Source organism: Antechinus flavipes, chromosome 1 (assembly GCF_016432865.1).
Source record: "Antechinus flavipes isolate AdamAnt ecotype Samford, QLD, Australia chromosome 1, AdamAnt_v2, whole genome shotgun sequence".
In the NCBI taxonomy this organism is placed as follows: Eukaryota; Metazoa; Chordata; class Mammalia; order Dasyuromorphia; family Dasyuridae; genus Antechinus; species Antechinus flavipes.
The window spans coordinates 589,693,540-589,706,933 of record NC_067398.1 but is presented as its reverse complement, the minus strand read 5'-3'; the positions used below and the strand labels follow the sequence as shown (position 1 = coordinate 589,706,933).

The window sequence follows — 13,394 nt, the reverse complement described above, 5'->3', positions numbered from 1 at the left end:
CAGTTTCCTCATCTGTAAAATAGAGATTAAAAATAGCCCCTTCCTCCCAGAATTGCTGTGAAGATCAAATAAATAATATTTATAAGGTGCTTAGTACAATGCCCAGCATGCAGTAAACACTTGGAAAAAAAAATTTCCCCTTCCTCATGCTATTTTTGCCAAATTTTATTACTACTCAATTTACCCTTTTGCAGGCATATTATTTGAAATGTAATAAGTTTTTTTTTAAGAAATATAATAAATTGGGAAACAAACTAACAAATAAATAAATAAATAAATAAGGAAACCCTGAGGTCATTGACAGTCACAGAACACCAAAGTCAGAACAAACCTCAAGTACAATACATTCCTACCTGCACTGGAATGCCCACTATCTCAAAGCCTCTGTTTGAAGATTCTCAGTAAAGGGAGCTCCATTATGGAAAGAGGAAGCCTGGTTCACTTTGGGATAATTCTAATTATTGAGAAGATTTTCCTTATTCAAGACTAAATTAGGCTCTTTGTCAAGTTCTACTTATGCTCCTAGTTCTGCCCTCTGAGGACTGGGAGAAAAAGCATAATCCCTTAGCCTTTCAGATACTTGAAGATTAGCAATGGAATTGAATGCAATTACATTTCCAGTTCCAAAACATAAAGAAAAAAATTTTACTGTATGATATAGGAGAAAAAAAGCATTAAACAAATGACCAGTAATTGAGGATCTTGGATATAATCAAACAACAATGGTAATATCTTCTGCTAGATATAATTGACCTGGGTCACCATAGTCTTTGTGTGTTTACACAGATTTTCTTTAAAACTCATAAGAAATAATTTAGCTATTAATGAGCAATAGAATATTATGGGTAAATGACTCAGTATGTTATATTAATAACTGTTATGCAGACAAGATCTATCATTACCCAATAATTCTTGTTAGAAGTTATTTTATATTTTTTATCAACTCTTTAAAAATCCTAAAGTGAATCCCCAAGCCTAAATTCCTTCTGGGAGCAAAGCTGTACAAAAATTGCACTGAAACAGTTAAAAATCTTAGTAGTTATGTTTCATAATTACAGTAATCTAGTCAGTGCCTCTTCTAAAAAAAAAGATATATCTTTTTAATATCTAATATTCAGGTAAATAATCAACGCCTCAACAAGACAAATATGTTAAGTTCTATAACATGACAGAAAATGTTATTTTTCTAATAATTAGGTAATGTATAATGCAGCTGTCATTGCCTGTATGGAACATGGTTTCAAATGAATGAATGAATCATATTTTCAATGAGAGACAGCTTAGCATAGTGGAAAGAGGACAAAGCTAGTAGTCAGAATGTCTACGTTCTAGTCCTAATTAATTTGACCTCCTATTAGCTGTGTGGTTTTGCATAAATCCCTTCTCTGATCCATATCTGATAAGTGAAGTTTTTCATCTGGAAAATGATCTATAAGATCCATTCTCATAATATGCATTTATCATTAATCAAATTAACAAAATCACAGTGAATTACAGAATTCCTGCTCATTAAATGTGCTTTTGATCATCTGAATATATCTGGCTTCTCTGTCATATAATACTGAAATAATCTAGAATTTCTGGCATGGTCATCTGAATTAGTAAAAGAAGTTCTTGGGGGTTTTAAGCATCATCTACAAAAACAAAGTTTTTAAGGAAAAGTCTCTTTAATTGCCCTTCATGGTTTTATCCATAGTCATTTTCTGTTCTATTATGGCCTCTCTCTCTCAGGTTGCATTAAATAAACTCCTATGACCTGGAGCTCTATCACTGACTTGCTTCATACAGACTAATATGCAAGGGGGTACTTATTAATTACTAAATTATTACTAATTTATTATTTATTAGTCATACAGATTAACATTCAAAGAGGTACTTACTAACTTATTACTTAGTGAAAAAAATTAGGACAACCAATCCAGAATAGATAGCATAAAGTATAAAAATAGTAGAAATAATAGATAGTCATACAAGTGGCATAAAAAAGCTTATTATTAAGGAGTTCTAAACAAAAATCTATCCTTCTCATTTTAATCACTATTGATCAATAACAAGCAATGAAGCATGGAATCAAAGAGGACAGGGAGGGAGAGAAAACTGATGATATAAGAAAAACCTGACAAGTTTGACTTAGCTGTGATTGTGTGAAAGCAAAGGCAAACTTCAAGACCTTTCTAAACAGGACATTGAAACACTGGAATATGTCATAGAGCACAAGTTCTTAGAGCTTCATGAGAACTTAGAGGCCATTAGTCCACATTCTCCTGGACAAGAACTCCCTGTATAGCAAATCCCTGAAGTTTGTCCATCAAGAACTTCAAAGAGGGAGAATTGGTTCATAGAATCTCTTAGAGATCTTAGAATCCAATTCCCTCATTTTATGGAGAGAAAACTGAAGATTAAATGGGATAGATGACTTGCCAAGGTCACAAAGGTAAGAATTATTAGAAATTGACCATTAACCTCAGTCCTCTGACTTAGAGTTGGAAGAAACTTCATTAGGCTCAGCTTGTTCAAACCATTCATGAATAGAAATCATATCTATACTATCTCAACAAGCAGTCATGAATCACTTAAAGATCTCTAGTGAAGAAAAATTAATGGCCTTCTAAAGCAGCTCATGCACTTTCAAATATTTTTATGTAATAAATGTATAATTTATTACCAACTTTTCTTAATTTTCATCATAAAGCAATACTGAATGTTTAGATGTCAAGAATGAATGTTTACAACTGTAGCAATAGGAATGTTACTGCAATATTCCTGTCCTTGGGATCACTGCATTGTATTATCTTCCTGGAAAGGCTATTAACACATGGGAGTGGGTCAAAGAATACATAATTTCCCAGCTGGAAGAGAGCTAAGAGGCCATTACTCCAATCTCTACCTGGACAATAATTCTTTCTATGATATCTCAGACCATTGTCCATTCATCCACCAAGAAGCGAAGAAAACAGAAATCTACTATATCCTAAGGCAACTTATTCCATTTTGGAATACCTCTAATTGTTATAAAATTTTTCCTAACAATAGGTCAGAAGATAGTGGCCAAGCTGATCAGATGAAAGAACTAAGAATGTTTAGCCTGGAAAATACATGACTGGGTAGAAGAGGAGATATTGGAGAACATGATAGCCTCAAGTACTTGAAAGACTGTCATGTATAAGATATATGTACTTATCTGTTTGACCCCTAGAAGGAAGGTCTGGGAGAATCAGACTTGAGCTCAATATAAAAGATATATTCTTAACAATCAGAGCAGTACAGGTGAAAGGCAATTGGTTATGTTCATGAAAGCTCCCCAAGAGGAAACTGGATGGCCACTAATCAAAAATGTTGCTGAGGTGATACCTGCCTGTGTAATCTAAGAATCAGGATCACCTTCAGAATGGCTTTCAGAAAAGTTGGAAGTCAAATGACTTGGCAGACAATTGTATTACATATAAAAAAAGAAATTTTTAGGACCTGACTTGTTAAATAGGGAAGAAATGTTGAAATGGTCCCAGGTTTTCAGAAATGGAATACCTCTAATTAGTCCATAAGTTTGTTTAATATTCCTTTTAGGGATTTTTTCTCTTCCCTTTCCACTGCAACCACTTATTGCCTTATAACAATGTTTCTCACCTTTATTGCCAAATCCAGTGACTTTCTCTGTTATCTACAATCTCTTTCACCACTCTGCATCTGCCACTAATGATCACTTTTTCCATCTTTATTTTGCCCTTAATTTCCAGGGTGCTACTCTTTCCTGGCTTTCTTCCTAGTTTTCTAATGATTCTTTATTAATTTCCTTTTCCTCTTCCATATTTCATCTGCTAAGTGAAGGTATATTTCCAAATTTTCTCCCCAATCAACTCTCTATACTTTTTTTTTAATTAAAGCTTTTTATTTTCAAAACACATGTATGGATAATTTTGGATAATTTTTAACATTCACCCTTGCAAAATCTTGTGTTCCAAAATTTTTATGTCCCTTCCCTCTACCCTCTTCCCTAGAGGGCAAGCAATCCAATATATGTTAAATGTGCAATTCTATACAAATTTCCACAAATATGTTGCACAAGAAAGATCAGATCAAAAAAGAAAAAAGGAAAAAGGAAATAAAATGCAAGCAAACAAAAACAAAAAGAGTGAAAATACTTTGTTATAATCCTTGCTCAGTTCCCACAGTCCTCTCTCTGGATACAGATGGCTCTCTTCATCATATGACCATTGGAGCTGGCCTGAATTATCTCATTGTTGAAGAGAGCCACGTCCATCAAAATTGATTGTTATAAAATCTTGTTATTGCCATATCTAATGATCTCCTGGTTCTGCTCAGTTCACTTAGCATAAGTTAATGTATGTCTCTCCGGGTCTCTCTGAAAACATCCTGCTGATTATTTCTTATAGAACAATAATATTCTATAACATTCATATATCATAAATTAGCCATTCTCCAACTGATGGGTATCCTCTCAATTTCCTGCCACTACAAAAAGGGCTGCAAGAAACATTTTTACATTATGTGTCCCTTTCTCTCCTTTATGATCTCTTTGAGATACGAGCCCAATAGAAACACTGTTGGATCAAAGGATATGTACAGTTTGATAGCCCTTTGGGCATAGTTCCAAATTGTTCTCCAGAATGATTAAATCAGTTTACAACTCCACAAACAATGCATTAATGTCTCAGTTTTCCAAAACCCCTTCAGTATTTGTCATTATCTTTTCCTGTCATCTTAGCCAATCAGAGAGGTGTGTAGTAGTACCTCAAAGTTGTCTTAATTTTCATTTCTCTGTTCAATAGTGATTTAGAGCACCTTTTCATATGACTATAAATGGTTTTAATTTCTTCATCCAAAAATTGTCTATTCATATCCTTTGACCATTTATCAACTGGAGAATGGCTTGAATTCTTATAAATATGAGTCAATTCTCTATATATTTTAGAAATGAGGCCTTTATCAGAACCCTTGAATGTAAAATTTTTCCCAGTTTATTGCTTCCCTTCTCATTTTGTTTGTATTGGTTTTGTTTGTACAAAAACTTTTTAACTTAATGACACTCTTTACCTTAACAATATGCCACTCCTATAACTTCAGTTATCATCACATCTATACAGTTAATGCCTAAATGTATGTCTTCACCTCTGACCTCTCCAATGGGCCCCAGTCTGAAATTTCCAACTGTTTGATATTTGTACCTAGATATCCCACAGATACCTCCAATTTAAGAACTCATTAACTATCTATAAAAATCTTGTTCTTATTGAGCCCATATTTCTGTTTTAATACCATTATTCTTTTAATCATAGATCATACTTGTATATTAGAAAGAAGGCTTCGGTAGTGGTACCTGATTGGGTGCCAGTTCTTCTGGGAAACTTTCCCTGACTCATTTCCTACCCCTTCATCTATATGCAGTCTCTTCCCCCTCAAATTACTTTGAATTTACTTTTTTCTGACCACACTAAATCCCCCTCGTAAAATGTAATCTAAGAAAAGAAAGTGTCTTAATTTTTTTTGCTTGTTTATTTTAATTGCCTAACACAAAGCAAGCCTTTAATGAATATTTGTTGAAATGAATTGAAATGGTATGAAAAGTAAACTGAAAAGGGGAAAGAATAAAAGTAGAAGGATTAACTAAAAGATATTATAATAATACAGAGGAGATATAATTAATGCACAAACTAGTTGCAGTTTGAGAGGGAAAGAGGACATACATAGGAAATATTTTGGATTTTGGAACAACTGATTTAGGAATAGATTGCTAGTAGAAAATAAGGAAGAAGAATGAAATACTTCAGAGTTTTAAGTTGTGGTGGAACAGACATTTCTTGAAGTAGGTCTTAATACTCTCTGTCTGCTTACTATTGACATGAGAGATTTGAGAGCCTGCTCCATGCTGTGTGTGACTGAAGGGCTTGTACTGTGTGATGACATAGAGTTCTTTAATTGGTTGCCTATGCAGAAGAGCTGATGACTCAAAGAACTACAAAAGGAACATTCTCTCCCTTTGCTTGTTTTTCTGATTGAAAAGGGTGGGGACTATTTTGAGCTGAACCTGTAAGTTGGCAGGGAGGGGGCAGTTGCCTTGTCTCCCACTTATTCTCAATACAGCTATAAGCACATGGCTGTCTCTGCCTTTTTGGTATACATTCATTTCCAATGTTAAGCAAACAGATAGGCAGTCCACAATGAACATATCCGGGACTGGCAATGTCCTTGTGAGTTCCAAAAGGTCTGAATCCCTTTGAAAACCTGGAAGATGGCAGCTACACCATCCATCAGAGTGGCAATGGCTTATGGCAGAAGATATTCCTATATTTAGGAGCAGAGAAACACACCAAGGACAGATGGATGAGGAAAAGCAGTCACCCAAGGAAGGAGATAGCTTCAGGAACATGAGATTTCATAGTGTAGAGGAGGGTATAAAATACTATCCCCAACAAGAACTGCATAAGAACTGTGAAGAAAGAACTTCCTAATCCTAAAGCTGTTACCCTTTGTCATACATATTCTCTACCCATATGCTTCACTACCATTATAAAGTTTGAGCCCACTTTTCCTATTGATGCCATGTGTATTTGTAGAAAAGTGAGCCTTAGGTTTTAGAGATGAATGTTCTTGCTGTCGTTTGAATAAATGTCTTTGATTTTTAAAAGCCTGAATCTATCTAACACACTGGTTAGGTTTCAGAGTGTACAGCATTAGAGAATAAAACCCCAAATTTTTACCCCTAGAATCATGAAAGTAAGTAGTCATGCTCTGGAGGACCCCAACCCACAAGTCAAAAGTACAAACAAAAGTACAAATAGCACCAAATGGGATGCTTTGCTAATTACAGAAGCTGAAAGTTGAAAAGGACCCCAAAGACTACCCAATTTAACCCATACAAGAATAAGATAACACTGTATATAGCTAACAAGTAAAACAAATGATCTTAGAACTTTCACTTGAAAATCTCCCATCACTAGGAACTCATTGTCTCCAAGATAATATCATTATCCTTAGATACCAAGCCCAAATTGGCTTTTGGAAAACCTCCATGCATTGCTCCTATTTCTGATCTCTGGAGCAAAAAGAGAAAGTCGATTCCCATTTCACTGTAACAATCCTTTAAAAATTTAAGTAGAGCTATCATGCCCCACCCACACAAACTCAGGAAAATCTTCCCCTCTCCAAAATAAACATCTTTAGTTCCTTTTGCCACTCCTCATATGACATGAACTCCATATCTTTCACTGGCTGATAAGCCTATACTGAACTTTTCTCTAGTTGATAAGCCATCTTCCTCTTTTTGGGGGAGGGGGGGGGGGAAGAGGGGAGGGAAAAGTCGCTAGGTGGCACAATGGATAGCGTGCTAGGCCTGGCATCAGAAAGACCCCTTTTCCTAAATTCAAGTCTGGCTTCAAATATTTACTAACTATATGACCCTGGGAAAGTCACTTAGCCTTGTTTGCCTTAGTTTCCCCATCTGTAAAATGAGCTGAAGAAGGAAATGGCAAATCACTGCAGTATTTTTGTCAAGAAAATCTCAAGTGGTATCATAAACATTTGGACATGATTGAAAATGACTCAAAAACAACAATCTTCCTTTCTTCTAGGTATACATTTCCCTTTTTAGTTCAAATGTGACATGCAATGCTTTTATTGCCAAAATTGATATGTCCACATATATAATATTAAATATGTACAATGTGCAAAATATTGTAGTAGTACCAGAAATACAAAAACAAAACTGAAACAGTCCCTGACCTCAAGGAGCTACATTGTCCTGTGAATTTTTCAGAACTTTATTTCTTCTAAGTGCTAAGTAAAATTTTATTAATTATACAATATAGTATAAAATTCTCTCAAGAGACACTGCCTCCGTTAAAAAAAAAAAGAATACAATAAATGAGACACTTATGAAGAGAAGGGTATTCTCTTCAGGTAGAAAAATATCATTTCCCAAAATTGGCTTATTCTTTACAGAAATATATGCTTATCTTTGTGAAGACATGCTATTAGTTCTCCTGTTTATAGGAGAAAAGAAAGACACTGTGCAGAATTTTTTAATTAGATCCTTCTTCACAAGATAAAATAACTTCAGGGGTTGCATTTTAAGTTTAAAAAACAAACACCAATATAGTTTTGGCTTAGAAGTGGAAAGTAAAAACAGTCTAAAAATTTATGTGTCGATACAAAACTTATGTTATATACCTTCATGATTAAATGGCATACATTTCCTGTCAGATTAAGTCCTTAAAAAACTTTTTATAGTCATTTTTCCATACATTGAATGCCTATATATCTAAATGGTTTCATCACTCTATCATAATAATTTGTGCTGGATTGATTATTAAATTCCCTTACTGAAATACCAAACTAATTCTTCAGAATATTTAAATAAAAATTGAAAAATAATAAAACCAGTAAAGATACATGTGAAAGAAATTTTGAAAATTAATCATTTACATTTTATGGGCAATTATAACACATATGATAGATGGGAGGAGGGAGAGTAAATGTTCCCAAAGTTCAGAAAACCTGAAATTCAGACACTAACATATTGGTTCTATGTGACTTAATACATATTAAGTGTATTAATCTCTGAGTGGCCCCAGCAGCTCTCTAAGAACAAGTTCCATAGCAATTGGTGATCTTAATTGACAGAAATAGTTTCCTTATGATTTTCCTACATCAGTGAAATAATAGATCTGAACACACATGTAAAAAAAAACTAGATTGATATTTGCTAAAGGAATTAATGCGCTGCCTATTACTTTCTGTGTATTTTCCTTTCTAATAGAATCACTGACAATATTAAAGCAAGTAAGAAAATAGACATTTATAGAGTAAATGATTCCATCCATTAAAAAAAAGAATCATAATAATATGCCAACTATAGGAATTCCAAGAAATGAAAAATCATATTAGATCTAGATAAAAGAAGATGTGAAAGGTTTTTGTTTGTTTGTTTGTTTTTTTGCAAAGTGTAAAAGCCCTTGGCAAATGGCATTATTATGGTATAGAAAGCTTTCTTTAAAATGTGAGTCCTGAATTAGACACTGAGGGAAATACTAAGAATAGTATGCAATTCTTGATTATTAAAACTAATGAGGAAAAGTATAAGAGAAGTTTACAGATTATCTACAAATTTTAGTCAAAAGAATCAATGTCTTAGAATGTTGTGTTTTTTTTTAAACCAAAACTGACAAAAAGTAGCAGAACAGATCATCTGAATTTTGTTTCCTCTTTTTGGTCCTCTCCGCCTACTTGGTAGAGATGCCAACTCCACTCCCCCAAAAAAAAATTAGTAGTAAAAAGGAAAAGCAAGGGGTCTATTAGCTGGATAATTGGATAAATAGTAACTAGTGGAAAAAAATAATGAGGGCTTTGTCCATAAATACTAACATTTTACAATGTTTGTTAGTAAGCACCTTTAAGGCTCTCTTTGCTATTCCTACTAATGGCCAACTTTATTAAATTCAATTTTTAACTTTCTATGCTAATATAAAAGGTTTTATTTGTAATGTTTATATTTCTTCTTTTTCCTTTTATACAATTCAAAACAAAATATATTTTAAGTCTTTGAAATAATCAAATACTTTGTTCCTTAAATAATTATGTCTTTGTGTTAAGCGCTCTATAATAATAATCCCATTTCACATATTTACTACCTATCTGGCTTTAAATGAGTCACTTAACTTCCTCAGCCTCAGTTTCCTCATCTGTAAAATAGGACTTAGACTACTGAGACTACTTTATATCCTATTAATCTAAATCTATGATTTTATAAATTCTGAAACTCTGGATAGTCAATTGTCAATCTGTAGTAAATTTGGAGTTATAAGTCACAAAATGATACAGCTAAGATATATATGTGTGTGTGTGTTTACATATGAATATGTGTATGTATACACACATATATATATATACAAACATACATTATAAATATATATTCTAAGAAACTGAATAAGGCATTTATCAGGATACTTTCATAAATTTTATGAACATACATCAGCATAAGCCAGGCTAGTCTTTATCAGAAACTATGCAAATATAATGTTAATATTTACTGAACAAATATTGCATTGTTTGCTTACTGCACAAGTTTAGCTACAGATGTACTATATACACACAGACCTACCTGGAAAAGGCTTACCACAATTGTACATTTTGCTTATAAATTTTGAGCAGTGTCACAAGCTATTGCCCATAAGTTTGGCTGCATGTCTATGTAATTACAGTAAAAGGGAAAACAATTTTCAAATTTGATTTTATTCCAATATTTTTAAACCATTAGGTATAGCATTTTACTCCAATCTTCCTTAAAAAGTTACTCCAAAATTCCTAAAACCTTTTGGAATCATGTAATAATCATTTTAAAACTTTATAATAATATAGGTAGAAATATATTTGTCAGTCTCTCAATTCATGCTATTGAAAGCGAGTATAGCCCATCTTATTACATTTCTTTCAAATATGTTTTAACTGAAATTTTTGATAAATTTGGATGTGTCTATTATCATTGAACTACTGTATTGATTAAATATGTAATTACACAATAAAATAAAGTTTCATGTTAATGAAAATACAAATTACATCAAAGTACATGAATTATAGCAACACAATTTTTTTTATTTAAGTAGCAGTTTAGTAAAACTCAAGCACCATATTATTTAATTTACTGTAAGTAACAATTACAGAAAATATCATTTCAATTTTCTGCAAATAAAAATTTTCAAGAATTTGGCAAAATATTTGTTTTGAGTTATACATAAGAGGCTTTTAGAAAATAAAGTCTTATTGTCCATTAAATGAAATAAATTATTTAAATGAGTTAATTTTTTCATGCCACAGTCACTAATGAAACAAATAAATTGTCAAACAAGCATTAAAATACATTTATTGCTCTCCAAGACCAATTATTTTTAAGTAGCATGTATACAGGGTTCAGAATATTATGGATAATTGGTTATTTTAAAGGAGCAGTGTCTTTCTGGAAGTATTTCAAGTATCTCATGAAAATGTACTTCATACAATAAACTATTTTAAGTAGTAGTTTTATTTAAAATATGAAATATAAAAAAACTAATACATATTATGTTTTTGTTTACACAAATGAATGGTTTGTTTATAGATTAAGAAAGGCTACTAAACACAGAGACTTTTTATTTTTAATCCTCTAAGTTATTACAGGTCAGCATGGTAGTTTCATCACATTGAAACATTCTTCTTTGGGTGCTTCTGTGGTGTATAAGGAGTAAGCACAGAATATGGACAAGTTTCATTTGATAGCACTGCAAAAGGCATTCATTTCCTCAATGCTGACATGTAAGATGTCTTAAATTTTATGTAAATATCATATTCCAAGCTCTTCAAGGAAAATGAAACAATCTAAAAACGAAGTAGTGGTTTGTTTTTTGTTTTGTTCTGTTTTGTTTTTTAAGGTGATATGTCTTCTTCACAATCTCTGTCACACTGCACTTCTAAGGAATCACATAACCATAAAACATTTAAAGGGAACTTGACCAAACAAATCTCTGAGCAACACTGACAGACAGCGGAAACAGTTTCAAAGCAATGGATACACAACCCTGTCTGGACAGTTCCCTGGTGCTGAAGTTACAGAACTGCTAAACCCCGTCTAAAATGTGGCTCTCGCTATTGCTGCTATCTCCAGTTTAAGGAAATTCCAGTCCCCTAGATTATTCATAGGAATAACAGAACTTCACATGGCAGAAAGCACCCAAAAGTGTAGTAGGGGTGGGGACTATCGGTCCTTCTGGATTAAACAGATTTAGTAGTTACAAACAGGAAGAGCAGCTGAGTGCAGGGGTGTTGAAATACGATGAGGGGGAGGGGTTGGAAGATGGCGCCGGTTGCACACCCACCCAAAGCCAGGGCTAAGCCTAGGCCCCTAGAATACGTATCCGCCCTTTTGCTCACTTCCACACACACCCCAGTCAGTTCTGCACTTGCAAACACGTTCAGGGACAGAATTGCACTGAAGGAGAAAGCCGAACCGGAGGCCTCTAACCCGTCACATCTGAAGCACCGGCTCAGCCCTCTTTTGCACCAGCACTAGTGAGAAGAGCACCTGTGCACGGCCATATTGGATTCCTTGCCCCAGTCATTGCCTCCAAGAGGGGGGTGGAGGGGAAAGGATGAAGGGACGCAGAGAATCCTCAATTCAGCACCTGCACCGCCGGAACACACACCCCACCCCCCTCCCCAGAGCAAACCTAAAACGAGGGAAAACCGGAAGGCATTTGGAAAATAAAACTGCCCAAAATAAAACTCCTATTCTTCCTTCCACCAGCAGCACCCTTAACATCAGTGCCGTCCCTCTCTGAACACCGTTCCACACACCCCCACCCTCCTCCACCAGCGCACAGACAAACGGAAAACACCCGAGGCGATAAAACACCAAACAACCTCCTCAAAAACGCACCCGACAACGCGACTAAGAGAGAAAAATAACAAGGGAAAGGGAATGACCCAGAGACAACAGGGTTCTGTCTAGACGGGGTGGGGGGGGGGGGAAGAAAAGAGGGGGAAGGGAAAGGGGGATGGAGGGATGGAAGGGGGGGGGGACGAGGGGTGGTGGGGAGAGAAAGAGAACCGGACATGGAGCCGTAGTCCTTACTTGAGCACCGATTGCTCCTTTTCCTCTTCTTTCTTCTGCCTGTCCATGACTGCTAGAATAATTTTCCTCTCCTCCTCCGTGAGGTGGCTGAGGTCGGGCATCTCGGGCTGCATAGGCTGCTGAGGAGGAGGAGGAACAGGGCCGCCCCGGGGCCCGACAGGAGCCGACATGTTTGGTGGAGCTGAACAACACTATAGGAAATACTGTAGCAACTGAAGTGGCGGCGGCGGCGGCAATAGCAGCGGTATCGGTGGTGGCGGCGGCAGCAGCAGCAGCAGTAGTGGTGGCAGGGGCGGCGGCGGCCACCAGCGCTGGGAGAAATACATACAAATCAATACCCTTTCAATCAACGGCAACACCCCCCTCCCCCAATAAATAAATAGCAGGGGGGAGGGGAGGAGAGGATGAGAGTTGGGGGGGAGGGGATAGGAGAGAGAAAGGAGGGGTTGTGGAGTGAGGAGTTTAGGTTTCTTTTCTTCTTTCTGAAGGGAAGGGGAAGGGGAAGGGGAAGGGGTGGAGAGAGGGAAGATATAGGGACGAAGACACAGAGAGAGAGAGAGAGAGAGAGAGAGAGAGAGGAGAGAGAGAGAGAGAGAGAGAGAGAGAGATTGGAAAGTGAGTGGTTGGGGGGGGGGGTGCAAAGAGCAAAGAGATCTAGAGAGTGTGACAAGTGCCAAGGGAGGGTGGAACAAGGAAGGTGGAAGGGACGGTTGAGGGGTGGGGTAACTGTGAGGAAGCCAGACAGCTGTATGGAGTAAGTGTGTGTTTGCCGGTGTGT

General features: G+C 35.7%; 1 protein-coding gene across 1 annotated transcript in view; it reads right to left on the bottom strand.

Annotated features, from left to right (window-relative positions):
• Positions 1–13,156, bottom strand: part of RIMS2 (regulating synaptic membrane exocytosis 2) — a 761,226-nt gene extending 748,070 nt beyond the window's left edge. Inside the window, exon 1 of the mRNA XM_051974462.1 lies at positions 12,617–13,156. Within this exon, the coding sequence (XP_051830422.1) occupies positions 12,617–12,786 (170 nt within the window). The 5' untranslated portion in view covers positions 12,787–13,156. The remainder of the gene's footprint in view (positions 1–12,616) is intronic.
• Positions 13,157–13,394: the final 238 nt, after the last annotated feature.